This window comes from Terrapene carolina, unplaced genomic scaffold (assembly GCF_002925995.2).
Source record: "Terrapene carolina triunguis isolate 2854851 unplaced genomic scaffold, T_m_triunguis-2.0 Scaffold21, whole genome shotgun sequence".
Classification (NCBI taxonomy): Eukaryota; Metazoa; Chordata; order Testudines; family Emydidae; genus Terrapene; species Terrapene triunguis.
In genome coordinates this window covers 43,158,492-43,181,027 of record NW_020664372.1, presented here as the reverse complement: position 1 = coordinate 43,181,027, position 22,536 = coordinate 43,158,492, and the positions used below count along the sequence as shown (strand labels likewise).

General features: G+C 41.6%; 1 protein-coding gene across 3 annotated transcripts in view; it reads left to right on the top strand.

Annotated features, from left to right (window-relative positions):
• TMEM131 (transmembrane protein 131) overlaps positions 1-22,536 on the top strand; it is a 168,681-nt gene that overhangs the window by 71,773 nt on the left and 74,372 nt on the right. For all 3 annotated transcript variants that reach the window (XM_024213327.2, XM_026648053.1, XM_026648049.1), the window contains exon 4: positions 18,008-18,076. In XM_024213327.2, the coding sequence (XP_024069095.2) occupies positions 18,008-18,076 (69 nt within the window). The remainder of the gene's footprint in view (positions 1-18,007; positions 18,077-22,536) is intronic.

The window sequence follows — 22,536 nt, the reverse complement described above, 5'->3', positions numbered from 1 at the left end:
AGCTGCCCAGTGTCCCATCAACACAAATTAATATTGAGCTAGAGACTGTTTGATGGTAATCACCAGGAATTTAGTTTTATCCTAATTAATAACCAGACCAATGCATGTTGCTTCTTTCCTGCCCAGATCAGCCATCAGCTGCAGGAATTAATCAGTCAGTGAGACATTGTCCACTGTGACAAAGTTCCTCCTCTATCTTGGTGGGTCCTGCGCTTATTGGCGGATTTTCTTGCCTCAGAGATTCACCATGTGGGTTGGGGAACAACCCAGAGACCTTCCCCTCTGGAAGAACCCACAGTCCAGGTCAATTGGGAGGTTTGGGGGGAACCCGGGCCTGCCCTCTACTCCGGGTTCCAGCCCAGGGCCCTGTGGACTGCAGCTGTCTATAGTGTCTCCTGTAACAGCTGCATGACAGCTACAACTCCCTGGGCTACTTCCCCATGGCCTCCTCCAAACACCTTCCTTATTGTCACCACAGGACCTTCCTCCTGGTGTCTGATAATGCTTGTGCTCCTCAGTCCTCCAGAATCACACCCTCTCACTCTCAGCTCCTTGCGCCTCTTGCTCCCAGCTCCTCACACTCGCACCACAAACTGAAGTGAGCTCCTTTTTAAAACCCAGGTGCCCTGATTAGCCTGCCTTAATTGATTCTAGCAGCTTCTTCTTAATTGGCTCCAGGTGTCCTAATTAGCCTGCCTGCCTTAACTGGTTCTAGCAGGTTCCTGATTACTCTAGTGCAGCCCCTGCTCTGGTCACTCAGGGAACAGAAAACTACTCATCCAGTGACCAGTATATTTGCCCTCTACCAGACTCCTGTACCCCACTGGTCTGGGTTTGTCACACACAGTGTATTCAAAATCTTGAAGTGGAATGGTGTTGGGTTCAACACCACCGACAGCTGCCCTCTCCAGTGTATCCATCAACCCTTTCAATGGTGGCACGATGCAGTCTTGCCAAGCTCCCATGCAGATAGGAAACCCTGGCATGTATCTGCCATGGAATCAAATGCAGCTTTCTGTTCTCTTGTAGAGCTCTTTTATCAATGGCACTGTCTTCTGAGGATTGCCTCGATGCCTCATCAGATCCCACAAACTTGCTCAATACACTGAATAAAAGGCCTGACAGAAATCTATAAAAAGTGCTGCGCACAGCTTATTAAATTCAGCCATCTTTTAAAAAAAACTGTCTCAAGGTCATTCCACTGTTGACTAGATCTTTACCAAATCTAAAGTTGCACTGAGTATTTCAGCCTTTGCCACAAATTGCATCATTGATTCAAGACACTAATACAGAAGCAAATGCTTTCCCTGGGTCCAGTGATAGCATAATACCTCTGTAATAGTGACTTTCAGTGTTAGTGAATAGGTATTGTCTAAACATAGAAGGTCCATGGATTTAACTAAAGGTGTAGTGTTGCACCAGTTTAGTTAAACAATTGCCACTTATGTGTGAACACTCTTAACATGGGTTTAAATTCAAATTTAGTTTGGACTAGGATTTAAGGTGTGGTGATAAATTGTTACCTAGTTTAGTTTTATACCTTATAAAAGCAATTACAGTTTAGCTAAGATGGTCCGGTTAAAATCCTAACCTAGGTTTATATAAATGTAGTCCTTGTTTAAATGGAAAAGTTTTGCCACTTATACCACTGTAGATGCTTTTATTCTCCTGTAAGTGGCTTTTTTGATTGTCTAGACACCTTCCCAAGCAACATAAGTCAAACCAAAGTCACTCTTATACCAGAATAAGAGGGTCTGCATGGGGGTTTATATTAGTTAAGTTTTTCACCTTAAGTTATATTGAAAAAATTTACCTATGTAAACAAAGCCTTTTATCCTAATCCAGACAACCTAGATTCATTAATTTTGATTCACATTTTGAAGATCCTCTCCATGACCATAACTAGAGGTTTTTAAACAATGGATTTGGGGCACAAGTATGGTATATTAAGAAAGGACAATTGCATGATAACTTGTTTTATGTATCTGTGTAATCACTTATACAAAGGGCCTTGGTCATGACTGAAGGATGCCCCTATTCTGAAATAAGACCCTAAGGGCAGTTGAATGAATTCTGTTTATGGAAGTAGTATCTTCTACATAAATCAGATGGAGAAGCCTGAGCAGAAAAATCAAACCCTTTTATACTCTATTTAAATTTAAAAGGAAAAAGACAGGAAAGTAGCTTTCCACCTCTGTAAATTCAAGCAGTGGTTCTCAACTCAGGGTCTGCGGCCCCCAGGGGGACCGTGAGCCAGTTTCAGGGGGGTCCCCGAGCACTGATGCCCTGTGGAGCAGAAGCCCCAAACCCAGGGGCAGAGATGGAGAGGAGCACGGGGAGAGTTGTCCCTCCAAACTGCAGTGCCTTAACCAGAGTGGGGCAGTCCTGGGGGCAGCTCCCCACACATTCCCCCCGCTCCCAAAGTCCCACCCCCTGGCCAGGTCTGAGGTGGGAAGCCAAAGCCAGGCAGTGCGGGGTAGCTGCTACTCTGGCTGGTGCTATGGAGGGCTCAGCTGCTGCGCTCCCATCTCCTCTTCCTTCTCAGCTCCCAGCCCCATTTGATTGCTCGCAGAGCCAGTAAGAGCCGCCTTGTTGGAGGGACCTAGTTCTGGCAGAGCCCTCAGGGAGCAACAACCGCGAGGGGGCCCTCCTGGCACAGCCTCTAGCTACCGCCCTGCCTGAACACCTTCCAGCATAACAGCACCTCTGGCTTGCCATTGGGGAAAATGAAGGACCCTGGTATGAGGGGAGGGAAGGGAAGGGGGAAATGGAGGGGCTTATCCCTTGGCATGGGGGAGAGGGTAATGGGAGGTATACAAAGCCCCTTGAATGGACAGAGTGGGGAATGGGGGACACAGCTTCTGCGATGTGTGTGTGTGTGGTGTTGCAGGCATTCCTAAAATTAAATGGGATAGGAGGGTGGCACGCAGGGAATTTGAAGGGGGAGTGGAGGGACGTAAGTAGCCCCAGGTGTGTGCAATGCGCTCAGCCTACAGAAGCAACAAAGTGTGCAACCCTCTTAATTATCCTATCTTATTGAAGTGTGGAGCCCTTCGGTTTTAAAGATTTAGGCTGTTGCAGTCACCCACATGGGGTGAGTTCTCATACATGTCAAAGTTGTTACCCACTTGTGTTTATTATGAGGAATAGAGTTGGCTGTTAACAGGAAGAGACAAACCTTTATTGAAAGTGAACTTAAAGTGAGAAAATAACTTGTTTTGCGTGAAACCTCAGCGGCACTTAGTTGAAAGTGTAGAACATCGCACATAATGTGGGCAGAAAGTTGCAAACATAATATGTTGCAGTTAAGATAAATGTGAAGCATCTATTTTCCTAGACCAATTCTTATTGAATGAGATATGACTAATGAGATGTTGGGAAGATATTGCTCACAGTACAGTGGCAAAAATTCCGGCACTATGCTATAAAAGATTTGAAAGTTTTTAAAAACAAAAAAACAAAAAAAAACCTAATGCTCAGTTTTCTAGAATTTAAGAATCATAAGGAATCATTTTTACTTTTTTATAAACATTACACCTCTGCTTGCAATTGTTTGTAGGCTATCTCCTGAAATTATAAGAAGTTGGGGCAGCCAAGCCATCAAATGAATTAAAATAAATAGTATTTGGCTAAGTTAAAGTTGAGAAGAGGCTTTGGGGAATAGAATGCCAAGGTTTAAAAGTGGAAAGCTTGGTGAGACTCTCACTCTGCATTTGTAGTGTTACTTGGGCAGATTTGGAGTGGCAAATGTGTTTAAATTTCTTAGTAATGACTTAATACATTCTCTATGAACACTTACAAATCCCATGTATAAACCTGAAATACCTGCCTACACTACACTCTGAGACATAATTTGAGACGTGAATGGAAGGAAAGCGGATACGCCAGAACTTGTTACAAGGAAGAGGTGGTTATTAAGTATTCTGAATTATATAGTCTTTCAAAGTAAGTATATAATAGAATGTGATAAGTACAGTTGTATAGTTGTTGTAATATAGAGTGTGAAACTAATTTGAGATCTAAAATGTAACTTATAAGCGTCTAGTTAGACTTCTAAGGATTGGATGATTTTCAGTGTTGTATGCCTAAACTTAGGCACCTGCGTAAACTGATTTTTTTCAAACAAGTTATGTGGCATCTCCCATTGGACCATCTGTTTAGGTGCCTGGTTATGGACTTAGGAGTCTCCTTAGGCATCCAATTTTGAAAATCTCAGCAAATAAATGAGAAGTAATGTCCCCCATTTTATTTCAAAACATTTATCTTGCTTTGTGCATCACTTACCATTAGTGTTCTGCTGCTTTCTGATTTGACACTGATCAAAAGCTTGTGATATAGACCCCATGAGTAGTGTGAAAACATTTCATATTTGGGTAAACAAATATTAAAAAATGCCTGTTTGTGGGTGTGGGCAGAAGAGTTTTTGGGGGGATAGGCTAAACAACAGAGTGCTGGAGGCCGTTAGAGACAAAAAGACATAGTTTAAAAATTGGAAATAAAATCCTAGTGAGGAAAATAAGAAGGAGTGTCAACTGTGGCAAGTCAAACCTAAAAGTAGAGTTAAGCAGGCCAAAAAAGAATTTAAAGAGCAACTAGTAAAAGACATTTAACAGCAAACAAAAATTTCATACATCAATAGCGGGAAGGTGCAAAAGGAGCACTCAAGGAAGATAAGGTCATTGCAGAGAAGCTAAATTAATTCTTTGCATCAGTCTTCACTGCAGAGGATGTGAGGGAGATCCCCACACCTGATCCTCAGATTTGTGACCTAGAAAGAATGGAACTGTCCCAGATTGAGGTGTCAATAGAGGAGATTTTGGAACAGATCGATGAATTAAAGAGTAATAAGTCACTGGGACCAGATGGTATGTATTCACCAAGAGTTCTGAAGGAACTCAAATATGAAATTACAGAACTACTAACTGTGGTATATAACTTATCACTTGAACCAGCTGCTGTACCAGATGACTGGAGGATGTGATGTCAGTTTTTAAAAGAAGACTCCAGAGACAATCCTGGCAATTACAGGCTGATAAGCCTAACTTCAGTATGAGGCAAATTGGTTGAAACTGTAGTAAAGAACAGAATTATCAGAGACACAGATGAACATGATTTGGTGGGGAAGTGTCAACATGGCTTTTGTAAAGGGAAATCATATCTCACCAATCTATTAGAATTCTTTGAGGGTCAACAAATATGTAGACAAGGGTGATCCAGTGGATATGGCGTCCTTGGACTTTCAGAAAGCCTTTGACAAGGTCCCTCATTAAAGGCTCTTAAGCAAAGTCCTCTCATGGAACAGTAATTGGTTAAAAGACAGCAAATAAAGGATAGGAATAAATGGTCAGTTTTCAGAATGGAGGGATGTAACAGTGATGCCCCCTAGGGATCTGCACTGGGACCAAGACTGTTCAACATATTCATAAATGATCTGGAAAAAGGGGTAAGCAGTTAGGTGGCAAAGTTTGCAGACAATACATTTACTCAAGATAGTTAAGTCCAAAGGAATCTCACAAAACTGGATGAGGGGGGAATTAATGTTGATAAATGCAAAGTAATGCACATTGGAAAACATAATCCCAGCTTTACGTACAAAATGGTGGGTTATCTATTAGCTGTTCTCTTTCTTGAATGGTATGGTGGAGTCCTCATGTATAGTTATCTGAAAACATCTGCCCAATATGCCGCAGTAGTCAAAATGCTAACAATGTTAGGAACCATTAGGAAAGGGATAGATAAGACAATAAATATAATGCCAGTATATAAATCAATGATATGCCCACACCTTGAATACTGCATGCTATTCTTGTTGCCCCATCTAAAAAAATTATTAGAATTGGAAAAGGTACAGAGAAGGGCAACAAAAATGATTAGGCATGTGGAACAGCTTCCCTGTGAGAAGAGATTAAAAAGACTAGGACTTTTCAGCTTAGAAAATTGATGAGGATGGGGGAGTACGATAGAGGTCTATAACATAATGGTGTGCAGAAAGTGAATAAGGAAGTGTTATTTACTCCTCACTCATAACACAAGAATTAGGGGTCACCAAATGAAATTAATAGGCAGAAGGTTTAAAACAAACAAAAGGAAATACTACTTCACACAATGCACAGTAAACCTGTAGAACTTTACGCCAGAGGCTGTTGTGAAGGCCAAAAATATAACTGAATTTAAAAAAAGAAATAACATAAGAATGGCTATACTGGGTCAGCCCAGTATCCTGTCTTCCGACAGTGGCCAATGCCAGGTTCTTCAGAGGGATGAACAGAACAGGTAATCATCAAGTGATCCATCCCCTGTCATCCACACCCAGCTTCTGGCAATCAAAGGGTAGGGAAACCCAGAGCATGGGGTTGCATCCCTGACCATGTTAACTAATAGGCATTGATGGGCGTGTCTTCAATGAACTTATCTAAATCTTTTTTGAACCCCTTTCTTGTTTTGGCCTTCCAAACATCCCCTGGCAACAAGGTAGGAGCATGGAGAATAGGTTCCTCAAGGCTATTTGCCAAGATTGTCAGGGACACAACCCCATGCTCTGGGTGTCCCTAAACCTCTGACTGCGAGGTGCTGGGATTGGACAACAGGGGATGGATTATTCTATTATTGCTCTGTTCTGTTCATTCCTTCTGAAGCATCTGGCATTGGCTACTGTCAGAAGACAGGATAGTGGGATAGATAGACAATTGGTCTGGCCCAGTATGACCATTCTAGTGTTCTTATATTATCACTTAAGATTAAACTAAACTCAAATACTAGCTTAATTCATAGCATCAGTCTTGATAATATCGTAAGAGAGAAGAACTAGAAGCAAAATAGAATTTCACTTGTTGGCTAAGTGAAACTAAATTAAAACTTGATGTTAGGCATGCACATTTGATATTTACCTTGTGAACTGAAACAAGGACAATTTCCTGGTACAAGTGCTGGAGGAACCAACTAGGGGCATAGCTCTTCTTGACCTGCTGCTCACAAACAGGGAAGAATTAGTAGGGGAAGGAAAAGTGGATGGGAACCTGGGAGGCAGTGACCATGAGATGGTCGAGTTCAGGATCCTGACACAAGGAAGAAAGGAGAGCAGCAGAATACAGACCCTGGACTTCAGAAAAGCAGACTTTGACTCCCTCAGGGAACTGATGGGCAGGATTCCCTGGGAGAATAACATGAGGGGGAAAGGAGTCCAGGAGAGCAGGCTGTATTTTAAAGAAACTTTATTTTTAGTCTGTCTTCCCACATAAAATATTAGACTACCTTTCTTGGTGCTCCCTCTTTGAATGCCTCTTCTGCTTTCTTATTGTCATCTGCAACAAATGAAGTCTTCTGTTCTAATCTTTCCAGGCCCTGGATGGCTTCTCCTACTATATCTATATATCTATATCTATATAATCTGTTTATCCCTGTTCCACTCAACCCTCTCTCCTTAAACCTTCCAATAGCCTCCCACAGTTTTTCTTTGCACCTTCTTGTGTGCTGTCCCTTATGGTTAGAATAGTTTCTCTCTCATCATGTTCCAGATAATCACCTTCTCCTTCAAATCTTTACATTCCTTCTGCGAGACCTTATAAGGGTAACCCTGCAAGATTTGTGTGCAAACTGAAGCTTGTAGAGTTACCTAGTATATTGTCTGAACTAGACTGTAAACTCCTTGGGGCAGGGATTATGTAATTTTTTTGTATAATGCATGAGAACATTGTTGGCACTCCATATACAAATATAATTAGAAGCTAGCCATTTCTTTAGCCATGTCCAGCAATTACAATAAAATTGGAAAATCAATGCTAATATGTTAAAATATTGCTAATTAGTGCTCACCAGCTTGTTTTTAATTAAAAGTGAAGTTAAATGTCCTCAATATGGCCTTGCAAATAGAATCCCTAACTTTACAGGCAGAAATCCAAGAATTGAAAAACTGTTATCTAGCCAGTTAGACTAGCTGATTATTATCTAATGCCTATAGTAAACTACTTGTGGACTATTTGCCTATTCTTTGAGACTAAGCAAACAATCCGTTTACAACAGTGTGTATAACTAAATTTGTTCCCTTGTGTAGACACCTCTAAAAGGACACACATTTTTGTAACTACTTCTACCTGTGCTTTGAAATCAGTAGAAGAAAAAAATCTCTCATTGATGTATTGCAGCATTTGTGAATGTATTGTCACATTTAGGCACTTATGTTCTGTAAGAAACTGCGTAAATTCAAGTATTTCTCCCATCTGTCACTTCCGTCCGTGCATGCATCAAAAGTAGATCAGTGAAATAGACGTACCAAAAATCTGGGCTCTGGCTGTCCTGTCAGATCAGAGTGGAATAACAATGATTTTTAAATCAATTTTTAATCGACAATTAAAAAATTTAAATCAGTAAACTATAGTATAGTTTACATTTTACTCATCCTTTAAAATGAGAAGAAAGTGAGATCTTAAATTGCTAAGTTGGGTGTTTTGTACTTGTTCCTTTAGTTTTCCAGTAGTTAGTAGAAAGTCTATGTAAAATATGAAATTCTGCTAAGAAGTTTTATGCTTAAAATCCTCATCTGTACTGAAGAAATACATAGATATAGGCAAAACAGAACACCTACTTGTACTTCCCCACCTCAATTTCCTCAGCACTCTTGAGATTCTTTGGGCTAAGTCAGCGTCCCCAGTGGAGTCCAGAATCCCGCCGTCTGCACCTAGTCAGTCAGTCAGTCTCTCTTTGTCCTTTGCACCTGGCTTCCTTTCTTCTTCCTTGGCTGGTCCCTCAGTTAAACAAGACCCCTCTGCTGTGAAAGCATGACTCTCTGATCCCCTTTCCTGCCCAAGCTTCTTGCGTCTCTCTTGTTTCCCCTGACCTGCTCAGTCAGTATGATTTTAAAGGTTAGCATCAACACTTTGGTTGTTTGTTGTCCTGTTCGGAGATTTCTCCAACTTGGTTGAACTGGTTTCCCAGTTCAAGCAACCCTCCTTAGCATACCTGTTTAGTAGTTAGAGTATAGTTGTTAAGGGTAATGACTTTCCATTGTCCCTGGTCTGGGAAATGGGTGACACAGGTCTGACAGAACATAGCTGATATGCCATACACTGCGGCATTAAATGATTCAGCAGTTTCATAACATCAGTCTGAATTCATATATTTTTACATAAGCAGATTCTCCAAATTGTCACAGTGACTTAAATTGCACCTTGCATCTGTATGCCCAAATTAGTCTGCTTGGAGAAGTTTCTTGTATACAGCTGAATACCCCTGATGTTAAGACTCAGTTGTATATCTGTCTCCTAAACAGGGCCGGCTCCAGGGTTTTGGCCGCCCCAAGCAGCCAAAAAAAAAAAGATTGCGATCTGCGGCGGCAATTCGGCGGAAGGTCCTTCGCTCCGAGCAGGAGTGAGGCACCGTCCGCCGAATTGCCGTGGAATAGCTGGCCCTGCCGCCCCTCTCCGGAGTGGCCACCCCAAGCACCTGCTTGGCAAGCTGGTGCCTGGAGCCGGCCCTGCTCCTAAACAGAACCAAACTTAATTGATCATTTCAATAGTGTGGTAAAAAACTTTTTTTGTTAAATCCTTTAAGTATGATTACAGTAGAATTCATTGTAAATGTAAGCATGATATTTTTGTTCATCTCATGTTCTAGCATATTAGGTTTTCAAAAACACCCCAATATGGTTGACATTGGTTTATAAATAACAAAATTTCATTTTATTACTGAGTTAGAAGTAGACTTTCTTGTTGCGGTCTTTGTGAGATAGTGTTTTAGATAAAATATAAATAATAAAAATATATGGAGATATACCTATCTCATAGAACAGGAAGGGACCCTGAAAGGTCATCAAGTCCAGCCCCCTGCCTTCACTAGCAGGACCAAGTACTGATTTTGCCCCAGATCCCGAACTGGCCCCCTCCAGGATTGAACTCAACCCTGGGTTTAGCAGGCCAATGCTCAAACCACTGAGATATCCCTCACCCCCTCAGATACCACTGAAGCATGACTATTAATAAGTTGTTGCCAAAATATTGCATTTGGTGCAGTTCAGAAGTGTTAGCATGGAATCAAATCAATGTAAAATATCTCAAATTTCTGTTCCAGAAGATCCTTACATGGCAGTATGCATGCATAGCAACTGCTAATGTTGCCTGTTCAGTGGAGAGTCTGATTAGCATATATAATCTTTCAAGATGCCCAGTTCTACATTTTCATATTTAAAAAAATAACAAATGTCAAGTTAAAAATAAGGAAGATGAAGAGACTTACCTGGTTTAGAAAAGTTTGGGTACTTGCCTATTTTGTTTAAATTGGCCTGTAGCCATCCCACCTTGGGCTGTAAGCTTATTAGATTTCACAAGCTAAGCAGGGCAGGGCTGGGACAGTACTTAGTTGAAGACCTTCAAGGAATACATGTAGGTGCTGCAGAAAGACATTAGTGACTCAGTAGGTAGCAATCTCATCTGAGTCAGGTAGGTAGCCCTACTCCAGCTCCCAGTTTTATAGGGTCCAAAGACCATAACACATGCACTGGAATAGCCCATGAAAAGGTCCTGGTCAAATTTCAGTGGTGATAATTACCTTCCACCTTCACCCATGCTCCTCTGCTGAGCCAACTGTGCAGTACTGGAAGGGGCGTGTGGACAGATTCCATTACTGGTAAAAGGGGCGTGACAGGAAAGGTTTGGGCACCACTTATCTATTGGCTACATAGAAAAAGCACCTTCTGAACAAATTGGTTTTCTGCATGTATGAGAGTCATAGGTTTGCTTCAGTGACGAATAACTCCTACGTTTTATTCCTGCAAACACTTCAGAGCTGAGAAGCGGAAGAAGAGTTAGCTGAATTACTTTTTGGTTTGTACCATCAACAGAATTAACTGTGTGTCAGCTGCAGCATCTATATTAATGTTCACTCCTAAGCCAAAATAATAGCTTGACTTTTATTTGTTAGACCTCAAATTGCTTGCAGGGCTGGCAATTAAAAAATACTTTTGAATTGACTTGCTGTTGAAGGCATTGAGAGAAATAAAAATGGTACTGAGGTTCCATGTTTAGTCACTTTTGGGGGACTATATAACCACAGTGTGATCCTTGTTCCCACTGTCAGAAGCCTTGAAATGTTTTTTCCATGCAGGCAGGGGGCCAGGGTCCAAGAATATAGCAGTCTGAAAAAGTCGCATTCTACAATAATGTGGAGTGTCCCAGGATAAATGTCTGCTCCCTAGTTCTGATATTCTTAACAGTTGTAAGAAAGTCAAGAATTGTGGGGGGTAAAAAAAGCACTCTTTGATCCTGACATTTTTTAGAAGGTTCTCAGAAAACCCTACTATTCAACAATTTAAACTATGGGTCTTAAAATACTTGCCTTGCAAGATGGCCTTCCTAATAGCTGTTAACCTTGTGAGAATTGTGAATATCTGCAGAGGTCAGTCACATTTCCTTTTAAATGAATCTCTAAAGCCACTCTTTCTTTTGAGTTCAACTTTCATTTTACCTTAGAGTTAAAATAGACCCCCTAGTAATAAATCCCTTGTTTTGGTGGGCAAACTCCAGCATAAATATGATGTCTATATAGTTCTAATAAAATACTTAAACAGCTGGCTTCTTTAAGGCTCTTACCATTGCGTAAGAAATAATTTGGGTGGATAGATAGGTAGATCCAGTCAGTCTCAGAGCCTGTTTCATCTAAAAAATTAGAGAGGGAGAAAATCTACTGGGACATGTAGTACATTTTTCATGCCAATGTAGATTTTGGTCCCTGTTGTATATTTTCTTAGACTCCTGTTCAGTCTAGTTATAAACACTGTACAAGAAATAGTACTTCAACTCCTTCTATTGAAAGACTATACCACAGTCATGGACTTTACTGGTTAGACGTTTTTCCTGATACTCTTAAACTATAACTAAGAATAATGAAATTAAGATACTGAGGTAAACCATTGGAGTTTAACCCTACAAATGTTGACCATTATACGCCCTTTTCACTTTTCTTTGTTTAACCAAACTGTATTACCATAATTTCTTTCCTCATAAATCTGTCCCTTTAGGGTCCTAGTCACCTTTGTTACCCTTCTATGAATTTTCTCCATTAATTCCTGTTTGTTTATACCATTCTGGAACTGAAGAAAAATAGGCTCTGACTCCAGATGCCTTAGAATTCACACATGGGGGAAATTAGGATTCAGAAAAGATAATTGGCAAAAGGAAATTATTTTAAAATATCTAAAGCTCCTCTAACAGCATAGAGGGCTGGGGTATGTCTACACTACGGGATTAATCCGAATTTATATAATTCGAATTTTGGAAACAGATTGTATAAAGTCGAATGTATGCGGCCACACTAAGCACATTAATTCGGCGGTGTGCGTCCATGTACCGGGGCTAGTGTCGATTTCCGGAGCGTTGCACTGTGGGTAGCTATCCCATAGCTATCCCATAGTTCTCGCAGTCTCCTCTGCCCATTGGAATTCTGGGTTGAAATCCCAATGCCTGATGGGGCAAAAAACATTGTCGCGGGTGGTTCTGGGTACATCCTCCCCCCTCTCCAGGGAAGCAACGGCAGACAACCATTTCGCGGCTTTTTCCTGGGTGAACAGTGCAGACGCCATACCACGGCAAGCATGGAGCCCGCTCAGCTCAAGACAGCAGTCATGAACATTGTAAACACCTCGCGCGTTATCGTGCAGTTTATGCTGAACCAGAACCTGCAAAACCAGGCGGCGAGGAGTAGGCTACGGCAGTGCGGCGGTGAGAGTGATGAGGACATGGACACGGAATTCTATCAAACCGCGGGCCCCGGTGCTTTGGAGATCATGCTGTTAATGGGGCAGGTTATAGCCGTGGAACGCCGATTCTGGGCCCGGGAAACAAGCACAGACTGGTGGGATCGGATAGTGTTGCAGGTGTGGGACGATTCCCAGTGGCTGCGAAACTTTCACATGCGTAAGGGCACTTTCATGGAACTTTGTGCCTTGCTTTCCCCTGCCCTGAAGCACCAGAATACCAGGATGAGAGCAGCCCTCACAGTTGAGAAGCGAGTGGCAATAGCCCTGTGGAAGCTTGCAACGCCAGACAGCTACCGGTCAGTCGGGAATCAATTTGGAGTGGGCAAATCTACTGTGGGGGCTGCTGTGATGCAAGTAGCCAAAGCAATCACTGAGCTGCTGCTACGAAAGGTAGTGACTCTGGGAAATGTGCAGGTCATAGTGGATGGCTTTGCTGCAATGGGATTCCCTAACTGTGGTGGGGCGATAGATAGAACCCATATCCCTATCTTGGCACCGGAGCACCAGGGTACCCAGTACATAAACCACAAGGGTACTTTTCAATGGTGCTGCAAGCATTTGTGGATCACAAGGGACGTTTCACCAACATCAACGTGGGCTGGCCGGGAAGGGTTCATGACGCTCATGTCTTCAGGAACATTACTCTGTTTAAACGGCTGCAGCAAGGGACTTACTTCCCGGACCAGAAAATAACCGTTGGGGATGTTGAAATGCCTATAGTTATCCTTGGGGACCCAGCCTACCCCTTAATGTCATGGCTTATAAAGCCATACACAGGCAGCCTGGACAGGAGTCAGGAGCTGTTCAACTACAGGCTGAGCAAGTGCAGAATGGTGGTAGAATGTGCATTTGGCCGTTTAAAAGGTCGCTGGCGCTCGTTACTGACTCGGTCAGACCTCAGCCAAACCAATATCCCCATTGTTATTGCTGCTTGCTGTGTGCTCCACAATCTCTGTAAGAGTAAGAGGGAGACCTTTATGGCGGGGTGGGAGGCTGAGGCAAATCGCCTGGCTGCTGATTACGTGCAGCCAGACACCAGGGCGATTAGAAGATCACACCAGGAAGCGCTGCACATCAGAGAAGCTTTGAAAACCAGTTTCATGACTGGCCAGGCTACGGTGTGAAAGTTCTGTATGTTGAAAACCCGCCCCCTTGATTGACTCATTTCCTGTAAGCAAACCACCCTCCCCCCTTAAATCACAGCTTGCTTTTAAACGAAATAAAGTCACTATCGTTTAAAAATCATGTATTCTTTATTATTAATTGATTATAAACATAGAGAGAGAACCGACAAGGTAACCCGGATGAGGTTTGGGAGGAGGATAGGAGGGAAGTAAAAGGCCACTGAAAAAATTCAATATAATGACAGCCTTTTGGTTGGGCTGTCCACTGGGGTGGAGTGGGAGGGTGCACGGAGCCTCCTCACCCCGCGTTCTTACACGTCTGGGTGAGGAGGCTATGGAACATGGTGAGGGGGGAGGGAGGTTATACAGCGGCTGCAGTGGCACTCTGTTATCCTGCTGCCGTTCCTGAAGCTCCACCAGACGCCGGAGCATGTCTGTTTGATCACGCAGCAGCCCCAGCGTTGCAGCCTGCCACCTCTCATCTCGAGCGTCCCTCATGACAAATTAATCATTAAAAAACGCTTGCTTTTAAACTATGTTTTATATTTTAAAAGGTAAACTCACCTGAGGTCCCTTCCATGGGGTCATGGTCTTGGGTACTGGCTTGGGAGGGTACTTCAGTCAGGCTGAGGAAAAAGATCCTGGCTGTTGGGGAGAACGGAGTGCTGTGCGCTCTCTGCAAGCTTGTCGTCCTCCTCCTCCTCCTCCTTCCTCTTCCTCTTCCTCTTCCCCATCCTCAGAATCCTCAGGTGTGGCTGATGAGATTACCCCCGCCTCGGAATCCACCGTCAGAGGTGGGATAGTGGCGGCGGCCCCCCCTAGAATTGCATGTAGCTCAGCGTAGAAGCGGCATGTCTGCGGCTCTGACCCGGAGCAACTGTTTGCCTCCTTTGTTTTCTGATAGGCTTGTCTGAGCTCCTTGACTTTCACGCGGCACTGCTCTGAGTCCCTATTGTGGCCTCTCTCCATCATGCCCTTGGAGATTTTTTTCAAAAGTTTTGGCATTTCGTCTTTTCGAACGAAGTTCTGCCAGCACTGAATCCTCTCCCCATATAGCGATCAGATCCAGTACCTCCCATACGGTCCATGCTGGTGCTCTTTTTCGATTATCGGCCTGCATTGTTACCTGTGGTCACCTATGCTCTCCTGTGCTGGGCAAATTCAAATGTTCGCGGGGCTTTTCCTGTCTACCTGGCCAGTGCATCCGAGTTCAGATTGCTGTCCAGAGCAGTCACAATGGTGCACTGTGGGATAGCTCCCGGAGGCCAATACCATCGAATTGCGGCCACACTAACCCTAATTCGAAATGACACAATATCGATTTTGGCTACTCCGCTCGTCGGGGAGGAGTACAGAAATCGATTTTAAGAGCCCTTTATTTCGAAAGAAATGTCTTTATGTGGACGGGTGCAGGGTTAATTCGATTTAACGCTGCTAAATTCGAATTAAACTCATAGTGTAGACCAGGCCTAGGACTCAAATTAGGCAGAGTATCACAGAATGTGCCCACGTTGCTTTTTGTGGTTTCTACCATCTTGTTCTCCAAAATGTTGTCTTTTTATTTAAAAGTCTCTAGCCATTATGGTTGTGAAGAAAACCTTCAAAAAGTGAGCAAAGTGTAACCCAGAGATCCCCAAACCAAGGGGGTGCAGAGGAACGTTCTGCTCCGTCCCCATCCCCAGCCATGACCTCCTGACCAGGTATTGAGTTATCCCTAAGTGTGCCATTAGTTCCAAACCATAGTATACCAAAAAGATTGCTTTAGAGTACCATTCAAAACTATTTAAAAATCCACATAGAGTAGTTGCAGAAAGGCGCAAGCTTTTCTCCTTTGGAGCAAATTTGTTATACAGTTTAAAATAGCACAGTTGGAGTGGAAGCAGTAAATAGAGAAAAGTATATGGGTCCAAAGAAGGTTTTATATTTCGATGTTGAGGAATTTGCATTGAGATAGTGCCCACCTTTCACAAATAACTATATTTTGAAACTATATTGTGTGGGTTAGCATAAAACTTACAGAGATGCCATAATGCAGTTTTTTAACTTCTTAATGGCTGAATTCTAAAGCAGCTATGAATGTGCACAGCCACTCTGTCAGTCATGACCACCGGTAAGTGGCTTAGTTACATAGTAGAGCCCCGCTAATTTTCTCACATGGCCACTTCTCACGTCAGCACTGAGCTGTTAGATCTTTGCTGAGGGCTCGTATTGCTAAGACTTCATTGGTTTTGCAAACACATTACTGGATTGGTCATGGTCAAGGCTTTAATCTGGTTCTAAAATACAGTTAAGATTCTGTCTGGTATTTTAATTTTGTAATTGGTTCCCCAACTACACTGTGGTTGGAATGTGGACATATGCCCTTAAATTTGATCAATATTTAGCTTTTCTTTGAAGTACAATGGGAGAGACTTAGGTTCGCATTATGTGCACAATTTCTTTTCAAATCCCATTGTCACAATTACAGGGCTAGTTGCACTACTGTCCCTTTTCTGGTCTCTCTAATTGCAGTCCCTCAGATGTCAGGGGCCTTTACCTATCTCAGGATACAAATCCAGAATTTTCCAATTCATAGACCAGGCCCTGTGTTACAGTATCCTGGGGTTATGTCTACACTGCATGTCTACACTGGGGGTATGTCTAAACACTCTTGGCTGGCCCATGTCCGCTGACTCGGGCTCGCACTATGGGGCTGTCTAATTGTGGTGTAGACATTCAGGTTGAGGCTGGAGCCTGGATTCTGGGACACCGAGCCCAGGCTCCAGCCCAAGCCCGTACATCTGCACTGCAGTTAGTCAGCCCCATTGTGCAAGCCCAGGGAACCCAAGTCATTTGACCACAGGCCAGCCTTGAATGTTTAATTGCAGTGTAGACATACCCTGTGCATCAACTGTGCTTGCCCAGCAGGAGCGACAGAGTTTGGCACCTATGGCACTTCCCTTTGTGAGTCTGTGATCAGGGGTATTGTGACAAAACAGCTTTCTTAAAACCAAAGCATTGTTTAAAAGTAGAAACACAGCATTTAGAGATAATTTTAAAGCAAGTCTTTACGCATGCCTATCTTACCTAAAGGCTTACTATCCTCTGGTCATTGTCACCTATTCTTTGTACATGGTAGGTTGCAGGGCTGTTGCTAGCAAGTCAGGCTTCTGTATCAAATAGAGACTGACTACAGAGCTTCCACTCAGAGAGATGCACCAGAGATGTCTTCCATAAGATCCTTTAAAGTACTGCCAGGTAGGGCTGAGGTTAGCTGAAGTTAAGATACAGTAGAACCTCGGAATTACGAACAGCGGAGTTACTAACTGACCAGTCAACCACACACCTAATTTGGAACCGGAAGTATGCCATCAGGTAGCAGAGACCCCCCCCCCCTTTGCCCTAAAACAAGAAAATTCTGTACACTAAAGTCCTTTGTTAAACATAAACTGCTTTAAAAAAAAAAAAGGGAAAGTGTAAATTTTTTTTTTTAAAGATAAGGAAACTTTCTGTGCTTGTTTCATTTAAATTAAGATGGTTAAAAGCAGCATTTTTCTTCTTCATAGTAAAATTTCAAAGCTGTATTAGGTTCAGTTGTAAACTTTTGAAGAACAGCTATAATGTTTTGTTTAGAGTTACAAACATTTAGAGTTAGGAATACCTCCATTCCTGAAACCTGAGGTTCTACTGTGTGTTGTACACAATGCCACCTAGTGGCTGAAGAGTATAGTATGGTTCAGCATTCCATTCCTTATCTAGTCAGTGCTAACTTCTTCAGACACCCCCAGAAACTGTCAGTCTCTGTGTAGTTCCTCAGAACAACTCCCCTCTTCCCTTGAGAGGATTCTTTCTTTAAAACCTGCCACAGTTCTCTGGATATTCTGGTTCCCAAGCCTTTTCCTGTTTTTTGTTGAGAAGTGGCTTATTTTGAGCCATTTTCCCCCTTCCTGCTTGCTTTTCTTACAGATCCCTTTTAAACTAAACCAATATAGTTGTACACTAAAGCAATGACCTGGTTAGCATACAGTATTCATAAATTACAGAGCAGCTCCAATTCAATCACATCTATTTCATTCAAAGAGAAGTAAAATATTTTGGGGTCAGCAAGCAAAGTTCAATTTCAATTTGAAATTAATTATTCTTCCTCCTTGTTCCTCAGTGTATCTCTGTATCGGGGGAATTGCAGACCTATCCGGTTTGAACCACCGATGCTGGATTTCCATGAACAGTAAGTAGGAAAGAGTAATGGCACAGTGTGGGGGGGGATGTAGAAGAGTATAGGGAAAATAGTGGAAGTTTTGTCTGTCCAAGCTGGAATTTTATGCTGATCCTGAGTTACTTGTTAACCTGTGGAGGGAAAGGGAGTCATGTATATAGTTTCGTCAAAGTGGTTGTCCAGGAATACCCTATGCACATGGAAGTATCCTTCTCCCTTTTATAGTAGATACGTTGCTAAACATTAACGCTATATGAAAGTGCTTTATTTTACAAGTATTAATTAATGGCCTTTGTCAGTGCAATGAACAACAGACTATAGCTAACATGCCAAATTTGTATTAACACATTGTTACAAAAAGAACTTGTAAGAGACGCTAACCAACCATCTTAGGTTTGTCTGTGTTTCAGTACTTTGGTTTGGGAACTTTCATGATTTTTAAATGTCAATATGTGGTCACGGTCAGAAAACGAACTGTAGTTATTTGCTTATTATGTTGTTTAAGCAAAAATGTACAGTACAAAAGTGCCATGTTAGTCACTTCTCCACTATAACCACAAAATTTGATTGAATATCATTCATATAAATAATGCAGTACAAGAACTTCTAAATTCAGTAAGTTTAAAGACTGCTCATGTAGATAACTTTTTTCTATAACACAGGTTTGATTGTATGGTCTTAGTAACTGAATAAGAATAAAGTAAATGTATGGGGAAATTCCTGAAGAAGTTTTGATTTGTAGTAAATACACAGCATTCTTTTAAGAGTTGAAGTTTTATTTTTATTTTTATGCAGCTTTTTATCATAATGTTAATGGCTTCTCCTCCTTTACTTTGTAGAAAAATCTTGCTTTTAAAATGATCTTCTGTAAGCACATCTGAAGGAAATTAAATGAGTTATGTGAACTTCCAATTTTTTTTAAATTTCGGAAGTACATGAATATCTATTTTTCATAAAAATATGAATTTTAATGTAAAATATCAGCGTTTTAGCATTAAAATTGATGTCTTAAATGTTTGTTCTAGTAAGTTTGCTCTTCATTATGCTTCAGTTGGTTTTTATATAAATCTATCCTTCCAGAACACTCTCACTTTGAAACAAGTCAGTTAATAGAGATCTGTAACACTACCAAAACTGTTCAAGTTTATGATCTGCAAAGGGCATGTGCAGCTCTGTAGAATTAGTGCCAAATCATGTGGGCTTTTTTAACCCAATACGGAAATCTCTCAATTAAAAGTTGTAATAGGAGCATGTGTGTCAGACTTTGGTTCGTTAAATGTTTTCTTCACTTTTTAAAAATACAAATATGTTAAATATATTTTACCTGCTGTAGAAAGTTGAAATGCTTTGCTGCAGTTATACATTTAGTCAGAAAACAATGGTCTGCTATTATGATAATTTGTTAAAATTTTAGTAGGACCATGTTGAACACAATGTGGAAAATAGTAGATTTTGTTAGAGGTAACTTGGTCATGTTTGGTTGTCCCCTTCATGCTCCTAGTAGGGCTGGAAAAGTCTTGAGGAGGAGAAAAAGTGGTAGTCTTGGGTTGTAAGTAGCACATGTATGAGCTGGAGGTAAAAGGGGAGGAGGAGGGTAGCCCCAGAGTCTCCATCCCATATTGGGGAGATGGAGTGAGAAGGGGCTCTGCACACACCTCTGCAGCATAGGAGGCTTGCAAAGGTGTAAACTGGCCCATTCATCTCATTCAGATGAGAACATGCCTGTGAAAATACCCCATGGAGATTATTACACCTTGAAATACTGTCTCTGAGAAGCTGAAGTGCTCCCTTCATCTCAATGGGTGTTCTCCTTTCCCTCCTCTCATCACTGTACCTTTGGCATGTACTAAACATGTCCCAGCTTCTTTTATGAGTCTCAGCCCCCTGTGCCTATGGCATGCACTGAGATGCCTCTTCCCAGCTTCCAGAACAGGCCCAGTCTATCATGCCTAGTGATGCCTTGCAGGAGTTCAATAAGACTGTCCTAGTAAAGAGAACCAATTCTTCCTGGCCAGGAATCTAGTGTCAGCCTCTCTGGTGTCATTTTTCCATATGGTAGCTACTCCCTCCCGTATCAGTCTAGTCTCACACCACCATAGCTGGCTTCATAATACTGCCCACCAGACTGTCCCAGGTTGGACTCAGGCAAGCAAGTAGATGGCTCTGACCTGTTGTATCAAATGCAAAACCTGATGTTTTTAAATGTGAAATTTCATGTCTTTGACCAGTTGAGATACACTTGGTGAGTTTGATTTTAAAAACCTAATTGTATCCAGTATGCTTGTTTCACCAATTTAGAATTCCCCCCCAGATAACCAGCTCTTAAGCACTGCATTGCTATGTCACTGGGGGTCCATGTAGACCAGGTTGGATTGCCACTGATTAAACAGAAAAGAGATACTAAATTAACCTCTCACTTGTAGAGAGGGTGATCCCTCTAGAAGAGGGACGAGATTTATTGACTGCTGCCATAGCTCTAACAGTATGTGACTAGAGGAGACTCTTTTCATTTTCTTTCAACACGGTCTTTCTCATAAGCACTAAATTTACAATTCATCTTGTAAAAGCAGTCTGCCAGTATATTCATTGAGGTTGTTGAATCATGATTAACAGACTATGAAAGTCTTCAAATGGTACTGAAATCTTCATTCTGTGGCAAAATGTATCTGTGGAATAGTCTTGCCTCACTTGTGTTGAAAAGCATCTGCCACATTTCAACCTATGCCTAATGTTTTCTTCCTAGGTTAATATTCTACAAGCCTAACTTTAGTTTTTGTTTTGTTTTCTGTTTATCACTGCAAGTAGTTCTGTCTTGCTTGTAAGCTCTATGCTTTTAATATTTGGCAGGCGGTTTTACTCTGAAGAGAATACAGACAAGCTTTGTCTGCACTTAAAAGGAATTGCTTGTTAATGTTTAAATTGAATATCTGAGTCCTTTCTGCATGTGTTTTAAGAGTAATTTAAGGGAATGAGAAGCGGATCAGGCCCTTGTTTCTTCAAGAACTCTATTAATCTCTAACAGGATATGGGGAAAATAATTATAAGCAAGCAGGAAGATCATCCAAATAATTCATTCTTTTACATTCTTTTTTCTTTAAGCAGCCATTTTCACAGATTTCAAGGTGATTTTATAAGATAGCTGTAATAAAGAACCAAATGTGCATTTGTCATGTTTTTCATACATAAGAGCTTTATAGTATCACTTACATTTTAGACATGCTCAGGGAATATAAAATATTTTTCTTCTCTCTTTGTAATAGACTTTAATTCACATCTGTTTTGGAGTTGGTTAAAAAAATTAATCTAGAAAACAGTTCTACAGGTAGATCAAAACTGAATATGTTAAGTTGATGCAATCTGTTTCCTATTTGTAAATTATTTTATCTTAGAATGAGGGATGCTGGTAGGTCAAATAATGCAATAATTTAAAGCCTTGTATCATAGAATCTTAGAAGATTAGGGTTGGAAGAGACCTCAGGAGGTCATCTAGTCCAACCCCCTGCTCAAAGCAGGACCAATCCCAACCAAATCGAGCCATTGATCACTACCCGTTGAGCCCGAAAATCTAGTCCACTTTCTATCCACCTTATAGTCCATTAATCCAATCCATACTTTAACTTGCTGGCAAGAATACTGTGGGAGACCATATCAAAAGCTTTGCTAACATCAAGATATATCACGTCCACCACTTTTCCCATATCCACAGAGCCAGTTATCTCATCATAGAAGGCAATCAGGTTGGTCAGGCATGAGTTGCCCTTGGTGAATCCATATTGACTGTTCCTGATCACCTTCCTCTCCTCCAAGTGCTCCAAAATGATTCCTTGAGGACCTGCTCCATAACTTTGGTACAGTTCATTCTGGGTGACGTGATTGGATAATGACCTGCTCTCAGTATTTCAATCTGTGGAGCGTTGAAAACCAGTTGAAAAGAGGCTGATGCACTGCAAAGATTGGTCCAAAAATGTACCTTATAAAAATCCTTGTACTTGTTACATTAATTAAAACTTGAAGATTAAGAATCTCAGTCTCTGATAGTGCAGTGATATCTCTTCCTTAATTTCTGCTGTATTTCCCCTGGTAGAGTGACACAACTGATCTCAGTTTCTCGCTCAGTTACCTTGGTCAGAAAAGTAACTCATCCATATTGCTCAGACCAACCATTATGTATGTCTGAGTGCAAAGCAGGGAGCACACTTTTTTAGTGCTTTGGTCTTGTCCACTATCTTGCTTTCCGTGAAGCTGTGGCAAGAGTCCAAAGCTGTGCTGTTAATAATAGATGAGAAGTGACCAAAATTATGAAAGGATAACCTTTCCATTTAGGGCAAACTGGGTATTGCATGTGTCACTGAAGTCAGAGTAGTCTCCTTTGCTTAGGTCTCTTTTTCATAGGAAGCTTTCCTTTAGACTGGCTTTCAGCAGCTGTCAAAGGTGATTAAGGGGAAAAAGTTTGTACACAGCCTCAGAATTCA